Below are 27,833 nucleotides of genomic sequence, written 5' to 3'. Positions count from 1 at the left end.
TATTGTATCTTTGATGTTTTAAAATATGCTTTATGGCCTTGCAAGAAAAGCCTGAATGCATGAACTGAATGCTACTGCTGAAATGAAGTCTTCCTAACAAGGAAGGACAGACTTTTTGAGATGTATGAACTACTGCATACATCTCACTGGAGTCTTATCAGATACAGTAAGGGCTTCCCATAACTGCGAGCAGCATCAAAACAGAAAACAGCAGACAAACCCCTTTCCAAGAGAGCTACAGCCTCAGTGCTGGACTTAAGAGTCCGGGTGCCTGGCTGTGTTTGTTTTCTTTGCAGAGAGGGGGAGGAAGAGGGACAGACTCACTCCAGCGCTAAGACTGAGCACTGCTGCTCTGCCTTGGATTTTGCTAGAGAAAAAAGGGGGGACCTGTGCCGTCATCCTCCTTGTTTAAGTATTTCAGGAGGTTCCTGCTTTGCTATCTGATGAAAAAGACAGAGGTTCTCTGTGAGATACCATGCCTAGTGCTCCAAGTTGTAATATATCACAGTCTGTCTCCACATAGAAAAGGAAGCTGTGTCACACTGTACAGTAACTATACATAGTCAGGGCTTTCACTTAGGGTCTTAAATATTCTTTTGTCTTCCTGACATCAGTGTGTGGATTTTACTTCAGTTTCCACACAGCCCTTTGAAAGTATGTGCCTTAGCATGCTTGAAACACTTGGCATGTCCACTGAAGACAAAGTATGACTGCGAAATAGCATTTTTTTCCATGAAACTTCAGGAGTTGGTTGCTAAGCTTAGCCAATGCTCCTTTTAGCACTGACCCAAAATGATGAATACTGGTTTTGACCCTTCTGTTTATCTGTCCTTTAATATTTTGCTTTTCTCCTCAAAAGTGACATATTAAGGGGGGGGGGGGGGGGGGGGGGGGAAGGCTGTCTTTATTCCCTCCTTCTTTTTCTTTCCTGAAAACTGTCTGTAGCCTTTCTGCCTTCTGCTTGCACAGTCCACTGAGCAATAACACAAGTCTTTTTTATTCCCCAGTGGGAAAGAAGAGCTGGAACTGAGTCTTGCTGAAGTCTGAGAAAGAAGGTTTCTTTTATAACTTGCAAATAAAAACCTGCTACTGTGAAATAAAAGAGTGTTTTCAAATAGGAAGAATGGGGTTGCCTTACAGCTCTGTGCTGTGCTCTGCTGCTGCTATGGAGCAGTTTTCCCAAAATGGAGTGCAACAAAGTCAGGACAGAACTTTGTAATGGTGTGTGAGCTGGTTTGTGGGGAGAACAGGAGTACACAGCACCTTTTCCTCTCACTGTTATGGCTTGAATGAGGTTGTAGCTTGTAGGAAAGAAGCCACACACCTCTCCAGCTGGCTAGCAGCCTCTCTGCCTGTCTGTTGTAGAACGGTATCTTCTGCAGCAAAATCTTGGTGACCTACCTGGGAGGCTGTGAATGCCAGGCTAAGGCACAAGAGCTGAGATAGTTGAACCTAGCCAGGCAAGGGGTGTGTGTCACAGCTCATGTTTCCTGGTATGTGTATAGTGCTGGAAAATGCTGCTTCTCTCCCCTTATGTGGGGTTGCAGTAATAACAGAGACACTCTTGTTGAACTATAGAAATTGGTTATGTATTTGTCTAAATGTTGAAAGTGTGAAACGTTGCTGCTCTGGCAAATTCTTTGCAAGCTTTTGCAAAGCTCTAAACACATGACACTGTTGTCTCTAATGTTGTCCTGTTTGGCAGACTTCCCATTACATAATGTCGACCCATACTTGTTATATGTGACATTTTTTGCTAAACACTGTCAGGGATAATCTGTCACATAACAATCTTTCTGATTATACATTAAGACTCTGTCAACCTTTAGCACAAATGCAACTTGTGCCTTAGACAATGCTATTTCTTGTTAAGACAAGCAGAGTACAGTTCTTTCAGGTAAGAAGAACACCAAGAGAATATTGTGTGGTTTGAGACTGAAAAACCTAGGACTAAATTCACTGCTGAGTGATTGCATGGAATCACATCTGGGAGTAATTTGAGCTTTAAAAAATGTTGAGCCCTAGCCCAGGTGATGGGAGTAGTGATTAGCTCAAGGAAGCATGAAGTTTGAAGTGTGATTCTGCAACACGCTGTCACAGGCAGGTCCAGCTTGTTTCTTGCTTTAGAAACGTGGAGCTGTGGAAAAGGTTTCTCTGCTTTACTCTTCCACTGAAGTCTGACAGTGTTTGTAGACTTAACCAGTCTTTTCTTAAAAAAAAAAAAAAAAATGGAAAAAAAGAAAGGGTACTGATGTGGGGAGATAAATAGGTATAGCTCAGCCAGGGATTCTTGCTATAAGGCAGCTGAGAAATGAGAGGCCTTAGAGGAATAGGAACACCCCCAAAACTGTCTGCTTTCAAAGAGTGACTCAAAATCCATTTAGTTCCTAAAAACCTGATTTCAGTTGCATAGAATAAAAAGCAGAGGAGAGAAAAATGTATAAAATAGAGACAGAGAGAATAAAATGGGAATTGTCTCAGTATTCAAGAATACAATCTGCTTCAAATGGACTTCATGTAATGTTATAGCAAAAAAGTAACAAGATTGTGTGAGCTGCTGAAATGTCTGCCACATTGTGGGGAGGAGTGAACGTGGAACGTAAGGCTGAGAGACTAAATATACTGTCTTCAGAGAAAGAAATTTTCCAGCCTTACGTGGGAGATGACTGTGTGCTAAGAACAGTTGCAATATCAAGGAGAAAGGTTTTGGTTCTATGCAAGGAATCAATGCTTGTTAGAGCCAAAATTAAGACCTGATGCATGCAGTCTCACCTGCTTTCATTTCTTCCCTCTCAAGAGTCTACATTTGTCCTCATTCTGTCTGTGCATTCATTCATACATTCCTCTCTCCTCCCACCTCCCCACTGACTCACACCCTCCCTGTTTGTTATTGCTTCCTTTTAATTTTCTCTTCCTTTAGTTTTCCTTCTCACTCATTCCATTTCTCCTCTGCCTGATCCCTCTGCACACATTTTCCTTCATGGTGAAAAAATAGCACAGACACAAAGAGAAGGAAAAATAGAAGATGAGTGAGGTGCAAAGAGTAGACAGTGCAGGAAGGGTGCTCAGTGTTGCACTTTCTCCCCATGCTGGACTACAGATTTTTGAAGGTGTCATAGGAGTCAGGGCTCTTAAAACCTGTTTCATTCTCTCAGGCAGCAGCACTTGGCAGTGGCTTTGTGAAAGGTAATGCCAGAGCTCATTTCCTCAGATTAGCGTCCCTAGAAACCATCATAAAGAATAGAATAATCCCAAAGTCCAGTGGAAAGCAATCTTTGAGTGACAAACATCTGGCAGTGCATGGAGCTTGCTTCCACATCAGACTGAGAGGAGACTGGGTGGTCTTCAGACTCCAAAATAGGAAATGGGAGCTTTAAAGACTCCTTGGACTTGCTGGCAGGCAATGCTGACTGAGAATCATCACAGCCCCAAGCTTGTCATGGACCTGTGTGCAATGAAATGGTGTTTCTCAGAGCAGCCAGTGCTGGTGTCTCAAAATTGATGCCCAAATGGTCCTGATTTTGGCTTACTGAAACAACAGAGGTACCTGGAATGCTTATTGTAACATGTGGTAGGAAATGGGTTGAAACGACTTTATCTGTAGAGCGGTGATACCATCCCAACACAATGAGCTGGATCCCAAAGTTAGTCTGTAACCTGGAGAAAGTGCTGTGCTCCTGCAGCTCCCAAAGCCGAGGCTGCTCCTTTCTCCAGCCTGCAGACCTGTGGGAGGAGTGGAGCTCAGCTGTCACACACTGATGGTGCACTGCCACACAAGTTTTGGCTTATTCTCCTATTACTCTTTATTTTTATTCCTTTTCTAGCCCTGTTCTTGTTCCTGAAACTGCTAACCAAGATGGGATTGTTTCTCCCTGACTGGAAAAAAAAAAACACCAAAACTCTTACTTTTCACTAAAGCTTGGTACATACAGCACCATACACTGCGGGTTATTTCTCCTTCCCACAAAAGAAGCAGGAGGGAAGTGTGCAGGGCACATAGCCAGAAATGACTCGTTCCTTTACCCTGTCCTGCTACCTATAACCTTCTGCCAGCTTTTCGTATCAGTTTAACAACGGCCAGTCTGTCCGCCTCCAAATTCTTGTATACAAGAAGGATCAAAGTGGATGCTCGCAGCCTTTGCAGTTTGGTGTGAATTATGTGCAGCGGTGGCGGCGGGCTGCGTGCTCAGGCAAGCGCAATTAGTGGCCGCGGGTTGTGGGGTCTTTGCCTTAATGCGACTCTCCTCTGGTTATGGAGTAGCCTGGAACCAAAGCGCCCGGCGGCGCCCGCTGCGCGCAGAACAGGCGCGGGCAGCCGTGCCCAGAGCCAGCCGGGCGAACCGCAGGGGTTTGGCCCCCAGGACCTCCGGTGTACCCCGAGCAGGCCCCGGCCAGACGGCAGCGCTGCGCCCCGGGAGACGCTCGGGCTCGGCTGGGAGGTCGCCGCGTACTCGGGGGCTGCGGACGATGACGGGCGAGGGAAAGGCCGCGCAGGTGATCGCAACACAGCTCCTCGCCGCCGCCGTTACATAAGGACGGGTGGGGGAAGGGAGCGCTTTGACGCGGCGGCGGCCCCTTTAAACGCGGAGTCTGGGGCGCGCTGAGCGCGCCTCTCTGCTGCCCCCTCCTCGCCTCGCTGCAGAGACAAATCCTCTCCCCGCCCGCCTCCCGGAGCCCAGCCGAGCCGGGCGGCGCCGGAAAGCGCTCCCGCGCGGCTCTGCACCGCCCGCCCGCCGTGGAGCCGGCAGCCTTAGCTCTAGACCCGGCGGCGCGACAGCAGAGAGCGGTGAGGGCGCGATGGAGGCTCCGCGCCTGGCGCACACCATGAACAGCCCTACTAGCCCCTGTGAAGAGGTGATCAAGAACCTGAGCCTGGAGACGATTCAGCTCTGCGATAGGGACGGTAAGTCCAGGCTCAGCGCGGCTAATCCCTGTAGACGCAAGATGCATCTGCCCTCATGGATGCTAATGCAAATTAATCCTTGCGGCGTATGGTCCTTTGTTATCCGCCGTGTATTTGTAGGTTCAAGTGTTCCCCACCCTTCCCGCCGCCGCCACCACCCTCTTGACACTGAGAACAAAAGAAAAAGCGAAGGTTGCACCTTGCTGGAGGGAAGGGAGGGAAAGCCGCCGCTCCCTAAGCCATCCCTCGCGTTGCAGTGCGTTTACCCCTGGGCGAGCCTGCTGCACAACCCTGCCCCTGCCAGGAATGGACGCTGAGGTTTATTCTGGGAGAGGCCATGAGAGCTAGAGCAGGCGCTGCCTGGAGCCCTGGTCTGGAGACGGGGTGATGGCCCTGGTGAGCTCCAAACTCCTTTGTATCGTGGGACAGTTCCTGTGCTTAAAATACACGAACGAATCCACTGGCCGGCGGGGGCTAACAGCGAAACTTGTTGCCTGTCGCTTGTGCCACTGATAAAGCGGGGAGAGGACCGATACTGAGGGTTGCAAGATGGGGCTCGGGAGGAGACAGAGCGGGAGGCGGTGGGTTCTGTGGCCTCCGCGATTCAGCACCGCGGACAGCACCACGGCGTGCGGTTCTGTGCCGTGCCAGGCGGCCGCGCAGCCGAGGGACCGCAGTGTCCTAGAGCCAGTATCAGCCCTTCTTCTGGGAGGCACAGCTACACGGCAAACAGGTGGAGTTTGAGGTTAGAGTTGCAAGTGCGGATATTAAAGATTATCTGGATCGAAGCAACCAGATAAATGTAAGGTGGTGGTGTGGGATAGCGAAAAGAAATATACATGATTAAAGCACACTGAGAGCTGACTATGGTCGAATCGGGTAATATTGTTTATGCACAACTATGACTGACAAACTGGACAGAGAAACTCATAGTCAAGCAATGAAAAAATATTTTCTTGTAGAGTGGCATATATTTTATGTTGGTACACAAGATTATTTTCATCTTCTCATTTGATGTTGAATTATCAAAAGTAACTCCTAATGTTTTGGTGCAAAATATGCTTTGGGTGTGGAATGTATGTTTACCTGGTAAATATACCAAGGAATGGAATTACTGTGTTGGTGAATGGTACAACTGAGTAAATGAAGCTATTTCCTTGTTGTGAGTGTATTTTGGGAGCATAACTGCTATAGGTGATGATAATAGAAAGAGTCAGTCCAGCTTTCTCAGTCATTCTTTTACAAATTGGTTGTGATTGAATATTTTGCTTTTTTTGACTGAGGCAGGTCCAATATTTTAAATGCTGGATTTTTGTAGGAACTTTATTTTTCTTGAAACATTCAAGAAATCGAGAAGGAATTAAAAATGTCTTTTCAGTAATAATTTTCATAGCTGCATTGCAAGTTCTTTGATTTTTCAGTTGTTTGAATTATAATATAATATACACTTCCATCCATTCAAACCTAACTCACTGCCCAGAGAAACTGAACTATGTTTATAGTAGTGGAGTCTAGACTGTTCTTTAGTTAAGACACCTTTTCATGTTTGTTTATTTTATTAATACTAGAGAGAAATGAAAACAGATAAATAATGCAATCCTTCTTGTTTGTCTACCTCAAATAATTGTTAAGTCCATGTTAATCATTACAGATTCTATGTGGTTCAGCATACTGTAGTTAAGGACTGCTCAATTTCTGTGGAACAGTGTCATACCGACAAGCAAATGGAAAAATGTAGTATTTTTAGTTTTAATTCCCTTTTGAATAGGCTTTACTGCAAAACAACAACTTTTCTATAGATCTGGCTTTACAAACTAATCTTTGTCAAGTAAACCACTATCGTACAGAGTCACTGTTTCCTACAATACATGGTTGAATTTCTGAAGGAGGCACCTATATTGGGCATGTCAGATGTGGAACTCTGTGCCTCATTTGGCACAAGACTGCACTTGAGCATACTTTGCTATTTCCTACAGGTGGCACTTATGTATCAAAAAAGCTCATTTTAATGGGAACATAAAAACAAGCAAGTAAAGGTTAAGGTATTAATCTTTCTAGGTAAGCATGCAAATGTATATGTAACATGCTTAGATTCCTAATTATGTACATGGGTTTAGTTAGTTCATTATATTACAAATACTTATGATTTATTTTAGGGTGTCTTTGTTCTAAAATATGTGGTTCTTAAGGTGATATGTTGGCATCATTGAGATTAATTAAAATTTTGTGATAAATATCAATATTTTACCCATAGTGAAATAAAAATATACTAGATTTTAATATTCTGAAAATGCCCTCGATCTCTGAGCTGTAATAACTGTAAAGGCAACAAATTAAATTATAACATTACATATCCAACTATGATAAATTCTGCAGCACACTTAGTTTGGCATTTCAGACAATGCTGCACTATAAACATAAGCAATAATTGAATTTCTGTGCAGATAACAAAATATTTTTCTTGTTTTCTGAGATGAGGGAATTAATATTGAAACACTTTTTATTAAAAAACTGGATTATACCTCCTTTGGAGGTATATGCAAGAGCCATAAATCCAGGAACTGGAGTGAGCAATTAATAACATCACAACAATTAATATCTTTGTAGATTTGGGGGTGTATGATTTTTTTTTTTTTTTGGCACCATCATCTTTCTTAATGAATCAAGACCGTTGAGAAAACTTACAAATGCCAAATAAAAGAAAACAAATGTATTCATTTTGGAGATTATTCTTTTTTTAAATAAACACACATGCTAAGATTTGGTTTAAAGTAAATGCAACATTCTAAAGCAGATTGTCAGCTCTTTTTTTTGACATTCTCTGTTATTTACAAATCTATCTTGCATTTTTTTTCTTATTATTTAAGGTCTACTAGCACAGCTTAATATTAGTGTCTTGCACAGTCTAAAATGTAGCTCCTTAGAACTCTGCTGAACTCACTTTGTATATAGGAAAAAGTGTATCATCTGTTATTTTCTTTTGCCATATTTGAACACCACAGCCATATATCTGTAAACTTAGGTCAGGAAAGAATGTTTAATCTCTGCTAAAAATTCTGGTGACCTTTTTATAAAATTTGCATTAGCCCTACCTAGAGATTAAACTTTTAGTAGATGGATGGCCTTTGTGTCATGGGCAGGCCAATTCTATGAAAATATATCTAACTTCAGAAAATCATACGCTTTGAAAAAACTGTGCTTTTTACAGACTTGGTAGAACCGTCTTGGATGTTAGCAGCTGAATTTCCAGAAACTTCACATTGTGGTTGCGCAGCGCTCCCCCTATAGATATTGTACTTTGGCTGCTGGGGACATACTAGAGTAAGAACAGTGATGGCATCATCTACTTCCCGTGGTTTTACAGTCGGCATAGACAGGTGGAAAGTGGCAGACACTTGTCAAAATGCAGAAACGAGAAAAGCAGATCAACAAATATTCAACAAGGATGCTGGAACTTCAGAGACATGGACTGGCGAGAAGAGCAAGAAAACTAGTCTAGAGGACACTAATAGAGACTTGGGAGTGGCTAGTCAAGGGTGGAAGAGCAGGAAAGATGTGAAAACTGGATATGTTTGTGAGAATTAGATTAAATGGGAAGGCAGAAATAGGAAAAATGACCCTGAATGAGAACAGGAGAAGAAGATGAAGGAGCAAGGAAGGTAAGCCAACTTCAGGCAGGGTGCCCAGTGAAGTAAAACTGGGAAAAAAAGGTGAGGGGCCATTCACCCAGATCAGATGAATTGGATGACTGAGGATGGAATGAGAACTGGGAACCTGTGAAGAGTAAACTTGGATATCTGTCTGCAAAGAAGAGAGAAAGTACAAGAATAAGGAGGGGAGAATTGTACACAGAGGTTAGGAGTAAAGGAATGGAGCTAGGACTTGCTGAGTAAAGAGGCTGCAACTGAAAGGAAAACCTTAGGAATAAAGAATAGGACTTTCATGTGTGACTGGGGAGTAGAAGAAGGGGTGGGACAGGAAGAAGTTCAAGGGACAGGAAGAAGTTCAAGGAACAGAGCAGAACTGGCCATGTTTTGGTGTGACAGCCAGAGAAAGGTCAGTGTGTATCAGCACATGTCATCTTCCAAAGCTTCTCATGGCTCCAGGATATCAGATTCTCATTGTACATTTGCCAGCAAAGAATGGTACCATGGTATCAGGGCTTCAAGGATATTGAGAGTTAACAGCTGTAACTGACTTCAGTAAGAATAGGACTTTGCGAATAGAAAGCACACTGCTAAATGCTTGGAGAAAGAGATGTTAACCACCTTAATAGGCAGTGAAAGTTACTAACCATGTTTTACTTGTCTGTGCCTCAGTTTTCCATGTGTAAAATGGAAGCAGTATTATTGCTTTTCCTCATACAAATGTTTTCAAAATAAACTAATAAATGTTTGTTAAGCAGCCAGGCACTGTAGTAGCCTAGAAAACCTATGATGAATGATTAAATCCATTTTTGTCTTCAGAGCAGAATATGAATAATGTGTAGCAAGTAAGTCCTGGAACTACACACTGAACAGCAGAGAGCTTTTACAAGAAAAATAGTTCATTATGTATGCGCTGTTCATTATGTATGCTGAATGAGTCAGAATTTATGTGGAAAAATAGTATGTAATCATGCAGTTAAAGACTGTATCATAATCTGAACATACAAAGGGGCCTATTTAAAGTTATTCAAGTATGCTTCATTCTGGTATTTTCTTACTGTTGGTGGCTTGAGCTACACAATCTCACTAACATGCTTTTAATGTGTTCACTACATATATGTAAAGATAGCATTTGGGTGTCAGGATCAGAACTGGAACTGGTGTCTTGGCCAGTTTCAGTTGCATAAGTCAATTTCATCACCTTCCAAACACTTGACACCATCAAAATTGTTCAGTCTAACAAGCTTGTATAAAACCATTGCATCATACAAACTAAGATGTCATTTCTGTTTCACGTAAACAGGTTGCATCTTTGTCTTGCCGTGTTATTTGAGCACGTCTCATGTTTTCTTTCTTTCAGAAGTTTACTATTATACTGAAAGATATTTCTAGAGTTTGTAAACAGGAGGTTTTATGGCCATATAATGTACACATTTGCCTTTAAAAGAGAAGGGATAAAGTGGCATCATCCAGTCTCTGGATGCATTCTTCAAATCCCTTTCTTGGCATTGTGGAGCAGTGTCACTGCTATTTCTGAAATGTTATACTTTAAGTCTCAGAGACAGGGAAAAATTGAATTTCTACGTAGACTTCTACATGAAGGACAACTGTGAGATCCAAATTTTACAGTAATACTTAGAGTCTTGTATGGATGGGCTTGCATAGTTGTTTAGGTTTTCTCAAACTGTGGGAATTCTGAGCACAGGAATACAGTTCATATTTTTGTAATGAGCATAATATAGAGCTGTTTGTAACTGTGATATTTTGATAGGAAACAAAATTCAGAGACATGTTTATTTTTATTCTTATTCCTCTCCCCAACTGCAAGTTTGGAGATGTAAATTCACTCTAAATAATACAAACTGTATTGCTTTTGAATGATAGTATGGCCGACTAGGAAATGTATTTCTTCCATAAAATTTCATCTAACTTGGCTGAACTTAAAAATGGCATGGGTGAGGTTTGGGGTTTTTTGTGTGTGTTGGGTTTTTTTGTTTGTTCTGTGGTTTTGTTGATTTTTGTGGCAAGCAATAATGCTGCTTCAGATAGGAGCTAAAATCTAGTATATAGCTTTAAAAGCTCTCTTGTTGCAAAGAAAAATACGTATTATGGTTTTAATTTTACATTCTTACTAGAGACTAAGATTTTCACATGTAATATTCCTGACTGTGAGGACACAGAAAAATACTAAATGGAGCCAAACAACAATTTTAAAGGCTTCATAAATGGTCTTTATAATTGTGGAAGAGAAGAAAACTGATGATTTGCCTCTATCTTTCACTTCAGGCCACCATTGCAAGTATTTTATCCTGTGTTGGTTTATATCATAAGCAATGATGCCACTAATAACTAGCAAGGCTTTGACTATCCAACATCCCTGTGCCAAGAAACATAGTCATCCCCATTTTTCCTTTATATTCTTTAATTTTTAGAGTTATTTTCCTTCCTTCTTCCTCACTCCTCATCTCTTTTTGGAGCTTTATGCCACTCAAATCTGTGTAATTGATTACTAACTGATTTGTCTGGCAATGACCAAGTTATATATTTCTAGCTACTTAAATCTTGCCTGGTATTCTATTTGTGCCCTATTGATTTAATTATTCTTCACTGAAAATTTTCTAGACCTTTTATAAAGCAACTGAAATGCCGGATTCACATACAGGAGCACTGTGATATACGCTGATATTGCTAGGTTGAAACTCAAATATACAGTGTTGGTCTTATTGTTAATTTCTACTCATTGTTATAATTAAGGCTTTTTAAACATTACTGTCTCCCACGTATATCCCTTCTTCTTTGTGCTTGTTTCAGATTATAGTTCCCAGATGCATTCATTTATTCTGCCACTGAATCCATTTTATCATTTTCTGCCTATATTTCTAAGCCATCTTGTGCTTGCAGCTCCTTCTATTTTAATGTTGTCTGCAATACAGTAGTATGACCTCCCTTTCCAGATCATTCATAAAGATGCTTATTTAGCCTGGAACTAGTCACAGGCCCTATGGTAGCCCATGAGACACCTGAACTCTTCAGCTGTATCAATCTCATCTGTCAGCCAATGTTCAGCCCTGCAGATCAGTAGCTCTTAATAAGTACAATGGCAGGAGGAATCATTTAGGGAAGAGAAGTTCTATTCCCTACAGCTTCTGATAAGCAAGAGTGCCAAGCCAACCCCTCACTTTAAATTTCATTTATGTTCTGCAAATCTCAAAGATAGACCTTTTTTTCTTCATTAAGAGTTAAGTCATTAATATCATCATCTGTTTCATCTTCCTTCTTAAACTAGATATAGTGGTTTTCTTCTCAGCCTACTTAATCTAATGGCTCTGCCACCTCTGGTAAACTGTGTTCGGAGTTTACATCTTCGAATTCACTATTTACCCTGCAGTTATCCCTGTATAATCTAGATCAGAGTCTGCCCTTCAGGCCACTTCAGCTTTTACAGCAGTTTTCCAGTGAGGTCCCTGCTCCCAGAGCCATTGCTTTTAGAACAAGCAGAATATCACTTTTGTCATGTAAGGTGGGGGAGGAGAGACTACATCACATTCTTATTTAGAGTTCTCTGGTATTTCATCATTCATTTCTGAATGGGTTCCAGTCAGACGTTATGATGTTTGATTGTCTCTGAAGGCATGCTGAAGCTTATCTTCCTGACCTTGGTTTTCCTTCTGAGGCTTCTCTGCCTCATTAATTTTTGCCTTTTTTTTTTTTCCCCTCCAGAATCCAGAAGGATCTCCTCCTTTACCCATTCCTTGTAATTTCCTCAACTTTTGTTATTCACAGCCTCCTTAGAGCAGGTTTGGAAGCCCCAGCTTTTCTGAATGAAGTAGTTTTCAGTTCCCCTTGTGCTGCTGAAGTAGTGCCAGCATTTTTAACCACAATGGAGGAGATAATATTTAAAAATACTTGCAGTCTGGGTTTATTTTTCTTAGTCCACTTGTTACAATAGGTACATCTGCCATGCTGCAAGTATGCATGGTCTTTTGTGCTTTATGTGACCTGGACGGCTATATTTAATTCTGGCTGAATGCAGCCCAGAATCATCCATTATGTTTTCTTTCTTTCTTTTGATAGAAGTTTTAAGCAGACTACTTTCTTCAAAAATTTATAAACATGTAGAAAAAAATACTACTTACGTTGCCAGTACATGATACACGTATAAAACATATTACTGCTATAGGAAAGTATGAAAAAATAAAATGTTTATGATGTTGGAATTCAGGAAACCTCTGCTCCAGGATCACTTTCTGTGGTTTCCACACTAGGTTTTGTTATATGATGGATCATCCTTTATTTGACCTTGAAAATGTTTCCTTTAGCACAGACAGTTTGGTTAGAATTTGTTGTCCTGTTTGTAGCTGGATCAATTTTCACAGCAGTGTTTGTAGGTGAATCATTAATCAATTTTATTTTATTGTTTTCACAGAATGTTCTTGTTTTATTTATGCTTGAATGATCGTCAAAACAAGTTTGGTGTTACTCTTTCATTCCTGCAGAATGACAGAAAGTATCATCAGAGTTGCACTCTTTCTTAGTTCCAAGGACAGAATGTCATCTGGAGTTTATTCCTCCAATACTGTTAAGTCAGACACAGCTGGTAGCACTAGAAGAAGCATAGTTTGAGGAATTCCTTTATTAAACTTTGTATATCAATGCACTCTCATTAGAAGAATTCTGCAATTCGCAATTGTCAGAAGCATCCCATAAATTTATTCCCTGAGCCTCTCCATTGGCTTCAGTAAGACTTCATATAAAAACACATTTGTGTTTGTAACACAGCATGATTCAGAATTTACAACTACTGTGCTTTCCTAAATTTTGTTGTATGTATTCTACCTTAGTTCATACAGATAGGCATCTAATTTGGAATTTCCCTCTTGAACTTTTTCTCGATTTCATCTTTACTTTTTGGCTAGAAATAATATTTTCAAAAAATTATTCTGGGGTTTTTTGCGGTTCATTTCTATATGCACTCATAGTTGAAAACATAGAGACTTCAAAATCACTAGGTTAAAAAGATGTTAAAAGGCTCTTTCAGTCCTGGCTCACCATAAGTACTAGTATACAGTATCAGTGGAGTGATTCATGCTGTCGTTAGTCCTTGTAATCCAACTTATGTAAAGGGAAATTATACATGAGTTTATATAAACTCAGGGATAAAATTAACAACAAAGTATGCAGCAGATTGTATTTTAAATGCTACTAAGATGCATCTCATGACATAGAGTAAGTATTATGCACTTACACTTTTATGATGGAATTTATACTGGTAATTTAATATAAATGCTCAGTAGCAAACATGTGGCTTTCAGAGCACTAATGTTTCTGACAAATTTCTAGCCTTTACACTTTCACTGTAATTTCTAGGCATATCTCTAATCACAGGAATTAAAATTCCCCAAGCCTATCTTCTCACTGAATCCATTGCATCATAGAAAAGCTCTGTCCTTCTGGTGTAGAATATATGGGAATGTTAGACAGTGTCACCTGTGCACTCATGACACAGCTACCACCTTACTCTTCATGAAAGGACAGGTTTGAGCAGTAAGACTTCACGCACATTTTATTGGTATTGTTTCACCTCTGCCCATGTGTAGAGGTTACTTTCACTTCCCCCCTAGATGGAGGCACCTGAAACTACTGGTACATTTCTTTGTTTCCTCTCTCTGTGAACTGCTTTGTACAATGCTTTGGAACCTCAACCCATTGAATGTGCTGCTTCTGTACTTCACTTTGTCACTCTGTTTAGGTAGCATGGAGTTCTTAATTCGTATTCGGTTTACAGGGATCTGAGTACAACAGCCTTCCTAGAGTATGAGAGTTTAATTTCAAGTTCCATGACGCATCAGGTAGCAAGGTGCCCCAGCATAGCCTGTGTAGTGGGAACATGTCCATGTCCAGTACTCTGCTTTCTCATAGCTGTACAGGTGCAGGGCAGACAGAATAAAGTCCCATATGTGAAAATAAAATACTGATTCTCCTCTTTCTATTTTTGTATATTCTCTAATACTTAGCTGGTTTGTGTTTTGCTTCCTTGAGCAAGACTTCAGCAAACCGAGAGGGCTGTCTAGTGAGGCTGTCAGCCCTAATAGAATCATAGAATCATAGAATAGTTAGGGTTGGAAAGGACCTTAAGATCATCTAGTTCCAGCCCCCCTGCCATGGGCAGGGACACCTCACACTAAACCATGCCACTCAAGGCCTCATCCAACCTGGCCTTGAACACCGCCAAGGATGGAGCATTCACAACCTCCCTGGGCAACCCATTCCAGTGCCTCACCACCCTCTCAGTAAAGGATTTCTTCCTTATATCCAATCTAAACTTCCCCTGTTTAAGTTTTAACCCGTTACCCCTTGTCCTGTCACTACAGTCCCTGATGAAGAGTCCCTCCCCAGCATCCTTGTAGGCCCCCTTCAGATACTGGAAGGCTGCTATGAGGTCTCCACGCAGCCTTCTCTTCTCCAGGCTGAACAGCCCCAACTTTCCCAACCTGTCTCCATATGGGAGGTGCTCCAGTCCCCTGATCATCCTCGTGGCCCAACAGTTCCATGTCCTTTTTAATGCAAGTCCGCAGTGCTTGAGATGGAAGCCATATAGTGAAACTAAATTCTTTGATGTATCTCACTATGCATGTTATATTTAGCTCTTGTAGGAGAGAGTATGAGTTGGAAAGCACTACTTGAGATGCTTTTAAATGCTATAAATCCAAATGATGAAAAATTAATCTAAATATGAATTCTTTTTAAGCAACATACCCAAGGGGTCTTGATTTGCTTAGTGAATTTGCAGTAGGTTGTGCAGCTGTTCCTATATAGGTAGTAATCCAGTTTTGTTTTATCCTGATCACAGTTGATCATTTATTATGATCCAATGATTGTTTGATGGTCTGAATGATAAGACTACAGAAGACTTTGTAACAGGAACTATTTAAAGTATTCAACTGAGCTGCGCTTTTTTAAAAAAATAACAGCTATTGAGGACCATGGCTTTCCAATGGGTTTGGATGTGATGGTTCAGAATTGTTATAGGTTTCTTTTTACTTAATTACACTGGAACTTCAGTTTGAGTTTTCTCTTCTTCATTAGACAATCTTCACTGGAGAATCTACCTGACAGATCTCTTATGAATGACAGCAGGACAGAAAAATTATGAGCTGGAGTCAAGTCTTGTAATAAACCCACACAATCTATATGTTATACCATGTCTGAGTGAGGGGTGAATTGTAATGTGGTGGTAACTCTGCTTAAAGATTTCTTTTGACTGCTGTATTCATAGCTGTGTATTTGTATATTCTAGTATCTGTGAAAAGGTTGAGCTCATTGTAGCCTTCCCCTTGGTAGGGAATATTTAATGGGGTTGTCTCTCATTTCTGCATGCTTGCCTACCTTAATGAAAACTGTCAGCAACCTAAGTTATCTATGAGCTCTCTACTCTTGTCAGAGGTTCAAAAGTTGGTAACAGTCACCCAATGGCAGACCTACATTCAAAGACCTTGACTATGTTTGGTTGCCCTAGGAAACCAGCTGAAAATGAAACAAAACAGAGCAATTCCACTCCTGCCAAAAAAAGGATCTCAAAACCCCTATGTCCTTTATTTGTTGGCCTGACAGAAAGTCTGAAACCTGCATAAAGAATAAATTTTAAAGAATAGTACAATTTACGTAGTAGAATCTCCTTAACTATTGTGAATATGTAACACATTTCAAAACAGAGCCAAAGCCTATTCCTTACAAGAGATCTGTGTCAAAAGCACACAGCAATTAATTGCCAGTGTGCTGAAGTGAAGAAATGCTCATTCATGCTGCAGACTGCTAGGGTATCCAGTGAGTTACAAAAGCCCACTTATACAAAGCACCCTACTTTCTCAAGCAAAATGCGTCCCAAAATTGTGTTCCCCAGCCTTGAGTTCTCTCTGCTGCCCTCCAAGTGATGAGTTTTGTCTTTCTCTCTGGGCTTCCCTTTGCTTGAAAGAAAAGTGGGTCTTAAATGAAAATCCTGTGTTATCAAGGCAGTTGCAGTTTTCAGACAAGCTGGCAGGTCAAATTAAAACTCATGTGAATACAAGGCTGCCTCTCCTTGCTAGATTTGAACTCACATGACTTAACTTGAAGTAGAGAATGTATTTTCAGTTTTGATTAAGACACAGCTGCAATAAATGGCGCAAGTTGTTGCCAGCCAAATAAGAATGAGGTAAACAAGTATGAGCGTGAGGTTCATAGTAATGAACTAAAATGAAAGTGTTTGTCTCTCTCTTTGGTTTAGTGATATATGAAAATGCAGATTGTGAAAGGCCACTTCTCATACACAGCTAATATTAAAAGAAATAGAAGATTAAGGCCAATGCTTTGTCCTCAGTTACTGTGTTAGATGGAGAGCATTGGAGCAATTAGGCCAGTGACCCAAAGCAGTGTAACTTGGATTGGAATCTGGCCCCAAGCAACTTGTTCAGGGTCATACAGTCAGTGCTTTCATCTCTGAAGTCTGTTTTCTTTCATTGCTTGTCTTGGAGACGTTGGCAGTTCCACAGTCCCAGAGGCAGCTGCACTTGTTCATTCATCAGGAGAGAAAATCCTCATGCCAGAAGAAGCCCCAGTTCCCTTCCTGCTCTGAAATCTGCCCTTTAGTAATCAATAGGGTGGAAGTCTGCTGAAAAATGTCACTTCCCTGGTTTCCAGCAAAATAGTACTAAGGTAGCATCCCTCCGAAAATACAGTACAAAATGGGTGTGAGCGCAGTCTGAAGTATGGCCAGGATTTCATAAGGAGGCATAGACACCTGACAAGATAGGCTTCTTCTGCCAGATGGATAAAGTATGTGTGATAAACTGATCTGCTTTTATAGTAGTCTTTCTGATGTAGTTACTTGCTTTCAAAATCTGAAATTCCATATGACTGAAGGTATGCATTATATGCAAATTTTAGTATACATAAGTAGCTGTAAAGTTCATTTTAATTTTTAAATGACATTTAAATTAAGCTAGAAGATGGCTTAGAGCTTTTTGCATCCCTTATTGCCTTCTTTCCATTTCAGCATCTGAGAAATACTCATTTTAATTAAAATCTGTTTTTAAAATGCATCTTGTAGTCAACACATGCTGAGAAGAGCCACTTACCACCCATGCACTGTAAGCTTGCTGTGCTGAACAGAATGAGAGCATTACTTTAATTAGTAGTAAATTTTGTCATGGCTTAGTGTTTGTGGTCTACTATAATGTCCTGTTTGATTTCAAGAAGGTAAAATTGCACTAGCCTAGCTTAAACGATCAGAGGCATAAAATCTGATGGTGTGCCAGTAGGAGTTGCAGTGCAGCTGTAGCTATTTTTGTCATACTGCAATTCTCATTCCACAGAAGGTTGCAGAGAAGCTTGTTTAGATTCAATGTGATGAGAGATAGTAAAAAAAAAAGTAAACCCACATCTTTAGTGTAAGCGGCCTAAGAGACCTTCAGTGGGAACAGTATATCAATATCAATCTTTTTGCATATATGAGTCACTCAGCAGACAGGATGAGGAGCAAGGTGCTCATGTTTGGTGGTGGTATTCATTCTCGGTTTCAGTTTATCTGGCCAATGCAGTTTACTTGGTTTTGATATCCATGGGTCATAAAAGGAGTTCCCACCGCTTCTCCTCAGTTGTCTACCACAAAGATTTGGTCAGGCCTTAGGGCTTGTTAGGATCAGTAGATCTGCATATCTTAGATAAAGGGAAAAGTAGGCATGATGGCATGTCAATTTAACCTTCTGGGCAAGGTGTTTTTTTAGCATCTTTCCCGGTCCTTAGTGACGAAATGTGCACCTACATCACAACCTTCCAGCTGCACACTTTTATCTGATAATGTTATTCTTAATTTTTCATAATTTTCCCATGCATTTTTTAACACAGTGAAAATTAAATTCTGTGTGTACGTGTTTGTTTAGCTTTTACTTTTTTTTTTTTTTTTTTACTTTTTTACTTTTTTTTTTTGTTTTTATCTTTTACTGAGATAACTCTCCTCAATTTATGAGTAATAAATATGTGAAAAGGAAAGAGGAAAAACTGGGTAATAGTGGCCCAGCCTTTGGAACACCAAGTACTTTACAGAAGCATAGAGACATCCAGTTTTCAGAAAAAATGTTCTTTAAAAAATATCCATTAAGAGTAAGGGAAACTCTAAAAAGGTATAATTGTATCAACAAAAGCTTGCTTCTATTTCCATTTATTACTCAGTCTATCTGAAAGTTTTGGCTGCTATTGACATTCTGAAAATGTGGCTTAGTTTTGAAAGAGTATAGTATAAATACTAAATACTTCTAAGACATCAGGATACTCAATAATAATGTAATCTTAATGAAAGAATAAGGTCAGCCTTGCCATATTAGCCATGGACCAGATTTTCAGTCGGGTTTTGTCTTATGCTTTGGGTTTGTGGAGATCGTGTGTGCCTCCACTTTCAGCCGTAGGTGTGAATTGTTACATACTTGCAGTCAAGTTTTCAGAAGCTGTCGAGTAACTCAGCTTAAATCCTGTTGATTTCAGTAACACTCTTCTAAATCATTTAGGTACTTCTGAAGATGTTACCAAGTGTTACTTGGAGTCAAAAATCAAAGGAAGAATTAACACTAAGTTGGAACAATTGGCTGACAACAACAGAGGGCAGCTCACAGTGATGTAACTGCACTTTCTTTATGGTAATAAGAGGAAACAATTATTTTGAGAAATTAGTTAAATGATGCAATGTAATGCATTATATATTTTTAATTAAAATTAATCAAAATGCAGTTATTGAATAACTTGCCTTTAATTGCAGTTAGCAAGGTATAAATTCGTCCACATTCAAGATTAAATGGTCCTGAGATGTTTGATCTTATTAGTGCTTTCAGAAAAAATAACGTGGGGATAAGTGAAAAATTCTGAAGTATATGCAGAGAAATTATTCTTGAAAGTTTATCCCTTTGAAAGTATCAGTCTAGAGGGTATTTATGAGTCAGATGTAGATTTTTTTGCTTTAGGAGTTCAGAAACTGGCTGCAGTGTAATACTTACTTTTTCCTCCATGTTCTTTTCCTTGTTTCTCTCTAGCAGGAATCTTGCAAATTATCAGAGGTTGCTGCTGCATCACCTGAATCATCAGAAATGATGAATGCAATTTTGGAAATAATTACAAAGGGTGGCTTCGGCTAGCTCTTAACTTCTGTGACCCTCCTCCCAAGTCTCTGAAAGGAATTTAGACTCCTCCAGGGCAAAGTTAAGTATGAGAGTTAACTGCAGGTACTCAGATTATCTGGTTTAGGACACTGTCTTTCTTCACTGAGTGGTAAGTGAGCCTGAGGATACTCACTGCCTAAAGCTGATGTTGGTCTTTGTTCTTATTTTCTTCATTCTTAGCATAGTAAGAGTATTGTGGTTTCCACAGCAGTACATCATCTCAGTATCACAGATGGGCATCATTACAAGTCATATATATAAAATCTTTTGGAAAGCAGCCTTTGCTTTTGAATTAGAGGATGCATGTTTTGTATAAAATTTATTCCAGGTATAATTTCACAGACATCTGTGGTCTGATCTCAGAACAGAATGTTGTTCCTGCTTTTTTCTTGTTACTGTATTTATTGTCATTTTTAAGAAGCAAAGAAATGTTTGGGGTGTATTATCTTTAAAGCAGTGCATATAGCCCAAGAAATCCACTCTTGGGCATTTTGTATCTAAGCCAAAATTTATATTCCACAGAAATGTTATAACAGGATTATTTGGTGTCTTCTTACTAATTATAGTAAACTTCCCTGTATGGATACACTTAATTTCCTGTTGAACCTAATGTCGCATTCAGTGTCTACTGAGAGAATTCTTGAGCTGTAAACCAAAGCTGTACAGTTCTGATGACATAACTCTTTATTTGCTACTACTTGCTGCCAGGTTTGCCACACTTGCATTGTGCATTCCTAGTGGTGTTAGTTTGAGAAAACTTAGAGCCTGAAGTCCCATCTGCACAAGATTGCAGAATACAGGATAGTCAACTGCTTTTTTTAAGGTCAAATGAGTATCTCAGTTGAGTTAGTATTCAAGCAAATGGTGAAACTTGACTGTGCTGAATGCTTTTCCTTCATTATGCACTGTCCTTCAGTTGCTATACTACATGTCCTGTCAGGTAGCAACTGAGCCTCAGAGACGTATTTGTGAAATGAGAGGCTGCTTGAAGAAAAAGGTTTCAGTCCTGTAGCCGGCCGCAGGCAGTGAGAAATGAGGTTTGGGAGAGAGTGGGGCGCTGCTCAGTGGGAGCTAAGAACCTGCACATTCTTTGCTGTCAGTGGCAGAATTGAGATATTGGGCTGCTCCTGATTTGAATCATGTACTTGTAGAGTACATTTGTTCTCCATGTGAGATGGAGGAATAATTGAGCCTTTTGCAAAAGGCTGAGAGAAGTTCTTTAATACAGAAACTAGATAATCTGGAGATTGATCAGTGTGTTAAGTAGGCATAGTTTTGGGTACCCTCTCTGGTGAAAGAAATGGCTGTAGTAAAAGCAAAATTGTGCTCACAGACAATAGTTGCGTTCTCTTTGTTTTGCAATGTGGAATATTCTTGCTGAAGTCAATGGTAGATTAGTAGGAAACAGCTAAATTATGCCTTGAGTTAAAATCAAGTAACAAGAGAATCTGAATATATATGAACATTTCAGAAACACTCAGTAAATACAGATATACATATTATAGTTGTACACGGTAATGCTTTATTTTCAAAACTTTCTTTTTTTTTTTTACGTTTTGGTCAGAGTGCACATTATCTCACTAGAAAATGCACGACAGTAGTATCAGACATGGGGAAGAAATGGGGAGAAGATTTAGAGGGGTTCATCCCTCTAGCGGGATTTACAGAGTCAGGCATTTTTATCTAATTTATCTACTTTATCTAATGTAGGAATTGGTTTTGCAAGGACATTTATTTAGAAATTATTCTTGAATATGCTTATATAAATATAAAAATCTGTACTGGGAGTTAGTTTACCAGGATTCTGGGGGAGAGAAGAGAGACATTTAAGAGTCTGAAACTATTCAGTCACTTATTCATACACGAATTAAAGCACAAATAAAGTGTGAATGTTACTTAAGTGGTTATGGATAGCAAGTTTAATTTTGAAATAGAATAGCTATCCTTGAGCTATTTGTTATGTGGCCTAACAAAGAACACCCTTGATTTGATAGTTTTACAACTGTTATTGTATTTGTATTTCCTCTGTGTGATCAGTCTCTTTTAAACAAGGTGTTGTGGTGACCACTGAAATTGTTTATATTCAGGTTAATTATTTGCTTGGTAGGGACATATTGTCCTTGTCCTGTAAAACAGTTTTATGTAGCTAGCAATTGGACAGGGATCAGTTCATTCCAAAGCTCAGGAGAAAAATATTATGTTGTATTTTTGCTTAGTTATATTTAAAGTATGAAGCTCATATGGAATTTCCTGGCACTTTCCTGTCATTTTCAATGGCTATACAAAAAGAAGAATTCTCCTTTCTATCGATTTTTTTCAGGAAATACAATGCCTCCACAGTAAGTTGGAGAACTTAGTCTGAATTATAGCACTCAAATATTCTTAGCCTGTATCAGTTTTATAGAATTACAAACTTAATATTTCACCTTTATAGAGCTGATATATAACCAACTAGCTGACTTATCAAGACAGGGAAAGGCAGAAATTTCCATTTCAGAAGGTGTAAAGATGTCTCTGTTCATTTCATGGGAGTTTCTGTTTCTAAATCAGTTGTTTTCAATTGGTATATCTGTATCTAGTAAGAGGTTTTCTTATGTCATGTCTACATGATCTTTGTGAAGTTGATCCCCCCTTATCAAACACTTCTATTTAAAAAGGTCATAGCTAATGTCTCTCATTTGACATACATGTCTGCCATATATTGAAAATGTTAACTTGAGAAAATACTTTTTGTTTTACCTAATGTATGTATTTTAAGATCTCCAAAAGGAGACATTTCAAAAAAAAAGTGATTTGTATTACAAGGTTTTGTTTGGCTTCTAGTGTGTTTATTAAATGTGCTATTTGTATCTGTATATAATGTAAGCCTGATCTTTTGGGGTCTCAAAAATTGCTTCACCTTGTAGTTTATTCTCTATGCCTCTCAACCTTATGTACATATCATTTGATTTTCAGATACCTTCCCAGAATGTGTTAAGGATCCAGTGTTAGCTTCTAATGTTGTGCTATCTGGGTACAGTTTCACCTTGTTTATTTTCTGGCTCACAAACCCTAGTCACATTTCCCTTATCAAATTCCTAGGTTTTCATGGAGCTAACACTTCACAGAAATAACTGCAGGGGTTAGTATCTTGTGTGTCTTTCTAAAGACGGTACAGAGCAGCACTTTGCGCTATGTTCTGCATGACAACAGCCCAGATAAGCACCAAACTACGTGAACCAGATGCGTGAAATTACATCAGTGTGGGAAAATATTGTGGTGACATAGAAGCGGCATAATGACTGTTCCACTGGCTTTCCTTTTCCAGTTGCTGGTTGTGGGATATCACAAAGGCTTCCTTGTGCTTTTGGCATTCCCAGTTAGTTCAGTAACTTCCAGGTATCTTACCTGCCATAAAAAATTGCAGCAACCTAAAGGCTTCCAGGAGGTGCTTTAGCACAGACTGCCAGAGTTTGGATGAATGGAACAATTATAACTGAATCTAGTTCTTTTTTGTAACAAACTTTCAATCCTGAGCCACAGGTCAGTGTTAGAGGTGAAGATTCTTCAGGAGCTTGGCATGATACACAGGCTTAGTTTTCTGTATTGCCTGTATAGTACCCCTGAAATACGTGCTATCACCTATCACCTAGGTTTCCATATTTATTTTTTTTCCCATCACAAAGCCTTTTTTGATCATGCAAATGTCAACAGATCTCATTTTTTGAAAGTATGTTGAACTGTTTTCTTCTTTGTTGCTGCTAGTAGTATATTCAGAGAACAGCCGGTCTTCAGATAGACTTTGAGTAGAACCACATATTTACTTTGCCTTTTGTCTAGCAAGTTTCAACTAAGCATTAAATAAGTGCCTTGACTTTAAAAAGTATTGACATTTCTGCATCTTAATTAGATTCTTTGGGAATTATTAGATTCCATGACTTTTAGCACTATGTTTACTTGAAGTCTCTAAATACAGGCATGTCTTCTGGCAAATTAAACTGAGTTTTTTAACAGTTGTTTTTTTGCAAATCAGTGTGAAGTCAAAGTTTAGGAAACTGCTGTCCTCAAGTATTAGCTGTCACCTCGTCAGCTGAGAATGTGGTAGCTAAACTAGTGAGCTCTTAAGATGTTTCAGTGTAACTTACAGCCATCACTAACAAGCATTCCACTGTTTGTGTTGTGTTTTGTTTTAAATCTAGACTGTATTAAATGCAAAGAGTTCTATCCTCAGATAAAGAGACTTCTTAATAGCAACCATTTCAGATGCAAGGACAAGCGTGAGATTTACAGATTGACAGTCTAAAATGCCGTAATGGTTTTTACAGATCTTTCGAGAATATGTTTTCTCGAACGTGTGTTCATCCGTAGCAATGGTTTGGCAGCTCAGGAGAGTCATAATAGTGATTTTTGAATGTCTGCCCGAAGAGCATCAGAAGTTCATGTTTCACACAACATGATGCTAAAGACACTGAAGTTTTATTCCTGAGTACAAAAAAAGTTAGAACCAAATGTTTTGTCTTTGTCCATACAACTGAAGATGCCAAATGAGGCAAGCCTATTTATATATGTTGAGGAGGGTTCATAGTGTTTTTAAATGAAAATGTTAAGTTACACTTCATTAAGCTGATGTAATTGGCATCTTGAGGGACAGAAGGACAAAGCACTAGCAGGAAACACAGCTGACAAGAGATTTTAAATTATGCAAGGAAAAGCTATTTTACTGTTTCTTCTCCTTTCTGTTGGTTGTTCTCTTGGCATGTTTGGGCTCAGTAATATAAAGCACATTTACATCACTTCAGAGATGTGTAACTTTCTACCACTACTTAGGACAGCTCTGATTTTGGTGGCATGAGGGTTCAAACAGACCCCCTTTCTCCCCATTTACTCCAAGTCTGGTTAGATATTTACATTTTTTTCCACATACAAAATTAGTGAATTATTTTTGTCCAGATATAGGACAAATAGCTGATTTGGTTGAATCTAAACCCCATGAAGGGGAAATAGCAATCTGAAAAGCCTTCGTATATTACCTTGGTCATTCCCCCTAGTATTCAAGTCTAAATTGCAAAAAAAATTGTAATATTTTACAGCTATATTTTGTCATCCAGGATTACTGAAGGGATGCATTCACAGCTCTAGCAGAGAGGAAAGGATTTTACCTGGCACTGCCTTCTTTTAATTTCTCCAGATTTGATGGACATCGCTGCAGTTGAATGAATATTTCACGAGTTTATTTCACACTGAGTAGAAGCAATCACACTCATTATGGCTGAAATACCTGTAGTTTTTCCTCTGATGGTGGATGGCTATTATGTCATTGTATTCAGTCATTGCAGGTTCTGTATTCTGTGAATTTGTTTCTTGACTGCTGGATAATTTTTCATGCTCGCATAGTTCAGCAAGCTACATAGTTAAATCTGTGAAAGGTGATGTATTAGTGTTATGGATGGCGTTAGGAAATATTGTATTGTTGCTCAATACAAATTGCATGAGTTCTGAATACTTAGGAGTTCTTGAGTTCTACTGCAGTGTGTCTGGTATACAACCTTTCAGCATGAGACTGTATTTTTAATGTTTCCAACTAAGTGATAATATTTGAACTATGGGATGTCTGCATAGGGATTGTATATTTTCATTAAATGCATATCATACAGCTGCTGTTAATTTTTTTCCATTGTTAATGCTCAATAGCAGGAATGTGTTTGCCAAGGTAATTTGAGTCAAAACTTCTATAAGCAAGGTCACAGGAACCCAGAAATGTATTATTTTATTGGCCTAGTTTCATAAAACTCACTTCTGTGAGCTGTAAGTATGCTTAGAGGGTAGATTACAGACTAGCCCTTTCAGGATTTCTTTTGTGGATAACTAAGAGTTTGTATATGAAATTGAAAGTCAGTAGGCACATACTCCCTTGCCCTTCTGTGAAATTACGTGGTTTTAGAACTAAGGGGTAAAAAATGAACAAGTATTCTAAATTGATAAAAACTCGTGATTGCCAATGCCCAGTAAGTACCAATCAGAGGGTGTGTCAAGGTTCTTTTCACTCTCCTTCCACTGCTGCAGATGTAAGGGTTCAACTTGTTTTGAGTGATGAGGCAAATTAAAAAAACCCATCATCCTTTTCCAGATCTTTTCCGTGTGGACTTAACAAATTCCAAGTCATCATCATTTGTCGCCAACAGTGACAGGTGAAAGCCATGAATTTTCAATGGGAATTTTCTGCCTTTTTTTTTTTCCCCATTCAGAGATAATTTATGTAAGCAGAAGATATAATGCGGATACTAAATTAAGTGTGTCTATGTGTATATAAATAAAATCAGTTTGTTATCCATTTGCCAGCATTTTGGCTCAGCTGCAGCAGTGAGTATCATAACTGCTTTAAAATTGATTAGACAGTTTAACTTGAAATTTAACTCTGGATATGGCAGAGAGAGATAAGCCTGTGAATAGGAGCATAAAACATTAATCCTGCGGTTCTCCAGCTGATCTCAATAAAGCTGGCATGTTGTATTTATTCTTTGGCTTTCAAGAAATTTAAAGTCTTTTGCTTCCAGTGTGACCTATGCACACACGAGTGGTCTTTGTCTTCTTATACAGGTCAAGAATCACTGGACTCTTTCACTTGTTCTAAAGGTGAACTGGTTTTTTTTTGTTAAATTAGAGGCGTTTCTGCAGCGCACAGGGGTGACATGCCTAGGATTTTTGGCAGGGGAGGCCAGGTTTGTTTGACTACTAGTTCTTCTATAAGCGTCTGCCCAAAAGAGACCTGAAAACAATGACTCTATACAGTCCCACTGTGGCTTCCAGTGTTAAAGCAACATGAATGTGCACAATGAAATAGCCATTTTAACTGGACACTATTTTAATTTTATATGAAGCTGCTCAGAGCAGCATTTTCTACACTACTTTCATGTTCACTTTTTGTCTGTATTGTGATGCTTCATCAAAGAAAGATCAGTTTAGCCTCAGTGAAGTGGCAAAGTGACGAACATGAAAGCAGTCCTTCTCCACCTATTTTCACATCCATATCAGCTGAAGTTTTTGAGTGCTTTAGGGCAAATATATGCTGGTTTTGAGTAAGTTCAGCTGCTCTTTCTGTTTTCAGTAGATGTCCTGTTTCCTGATGTTGATCTATTCTTTAAGTTGATCCTGGTATAAAGAAGTGTCTTGAAGTGGACATGCTCTCCAGTATGAAAACCCATTCAAAATGCTCACCAAAGCACAAGTGGAAAAAAAGGCAAGGTACAAATGTGTTACCTTTTAGTCAGTTATATCTGTCAGGTTTTGATCTCCATGACCCCTATAGTACTCTTACAACACCCTTGAAGTCTCCAGTTTTAACTAGCAGGTAGTCTGCTAAGCAGTGTTTTGCAGCACCCAGCATTTTTAAGTGATTTGGATGACAATACTATCGCACCCTAATTGAACCCCCACTTTAACAGCAAATAGTATTTTCTTAAACACCTGACTTCCAAGTTTAGCTCAGAGTTACCCTTGTGCTATTGAAAATTCTGTCTGTTCTTACTATTTCAACTTATATAACTGTGTATTGTAGTAGTTGTGATGCTTTTATAATATTGATGAACTCTAATGGAAATATTCAGCATTATGTGCTTGTTATAAATGGTGGACATATATTATCAGACTGGATAGGATATTCTTACTCTCTTTCTGTGCTATCCTGTCATCTTAATTAGGGTGCAGTGATGTTAAGCCCTCTATCTCACATTTTTATGTCATATTGCAGTACATCTCAGGACAGAATGCTGTTCCTAACATTGGAAAGCACTAGTTATTTCAGGACCCAGATTCCAGTTAGAGCTTATGCTCTACAAGAGAATGCTTCTTCAAAATCTCTTGGTGGTCTGAGTGCTAGGGTGTCTGCTGCATGGGCAAAGCTGATCACTGTATGTTTGTTTCCTAGGATCAGTCAAATCTAGGAAAGGAAGAGCATACTGTGTCCTTTTTTATCTTGTTCCCATGCAATGGTATACTGGTTGGTATTCAAAAGTCACCATTTATCAATGCTCACTGAATCATCCTCCTTATTAGTACTATGTATCATTATCAATTTCCTATTACTGCCTGTCGACTCAATGGATTCTGACGTTCAGGGCAACA

General features: G+C 39.3%; 1 protein-coding gene across 1 annotated transcript in view; it reads left to right on the top strand.

The window, feature by feature from the left end:
• Window positions 1-4,797: 4,797 nt before the first annotated feature.
• Window positions 4,798-27,833, top strand: part of PHYHIPL (phytanoyl-CoA 2-hydroxylase interacting protein like) — a gene marked incomplete at both ends in the record, with an annotated part of 35,029 nt that continues 11,993 nt past the window's right edge. Inside the window, one exon of the mRNA XM_080621813.1 lies at window positions 4,798-4,903. Coding sequence (XP_080477939.1) covers window positions 4,798-4,903 — 106 coding nt within the window. The remainder of the gene's footprint in view (window positions 4,904-27,833) is intronic.

This window comes from Psittacula echo (assembly GCF_963264785.1).
Source record: "Psittacula echo genome assembly, chromosome: 6".
NCBI classification, from domain to species: Eukaryota; Metazoa; Chordata; class Aves; order Psittaciformes; family Psittacidae; genus Psittacula; species Psittacula echo.
Note: the sequence above shows the minus strand (reverse complement) of the source record. Positions and strands in the feature narration are given on the sequence as shown.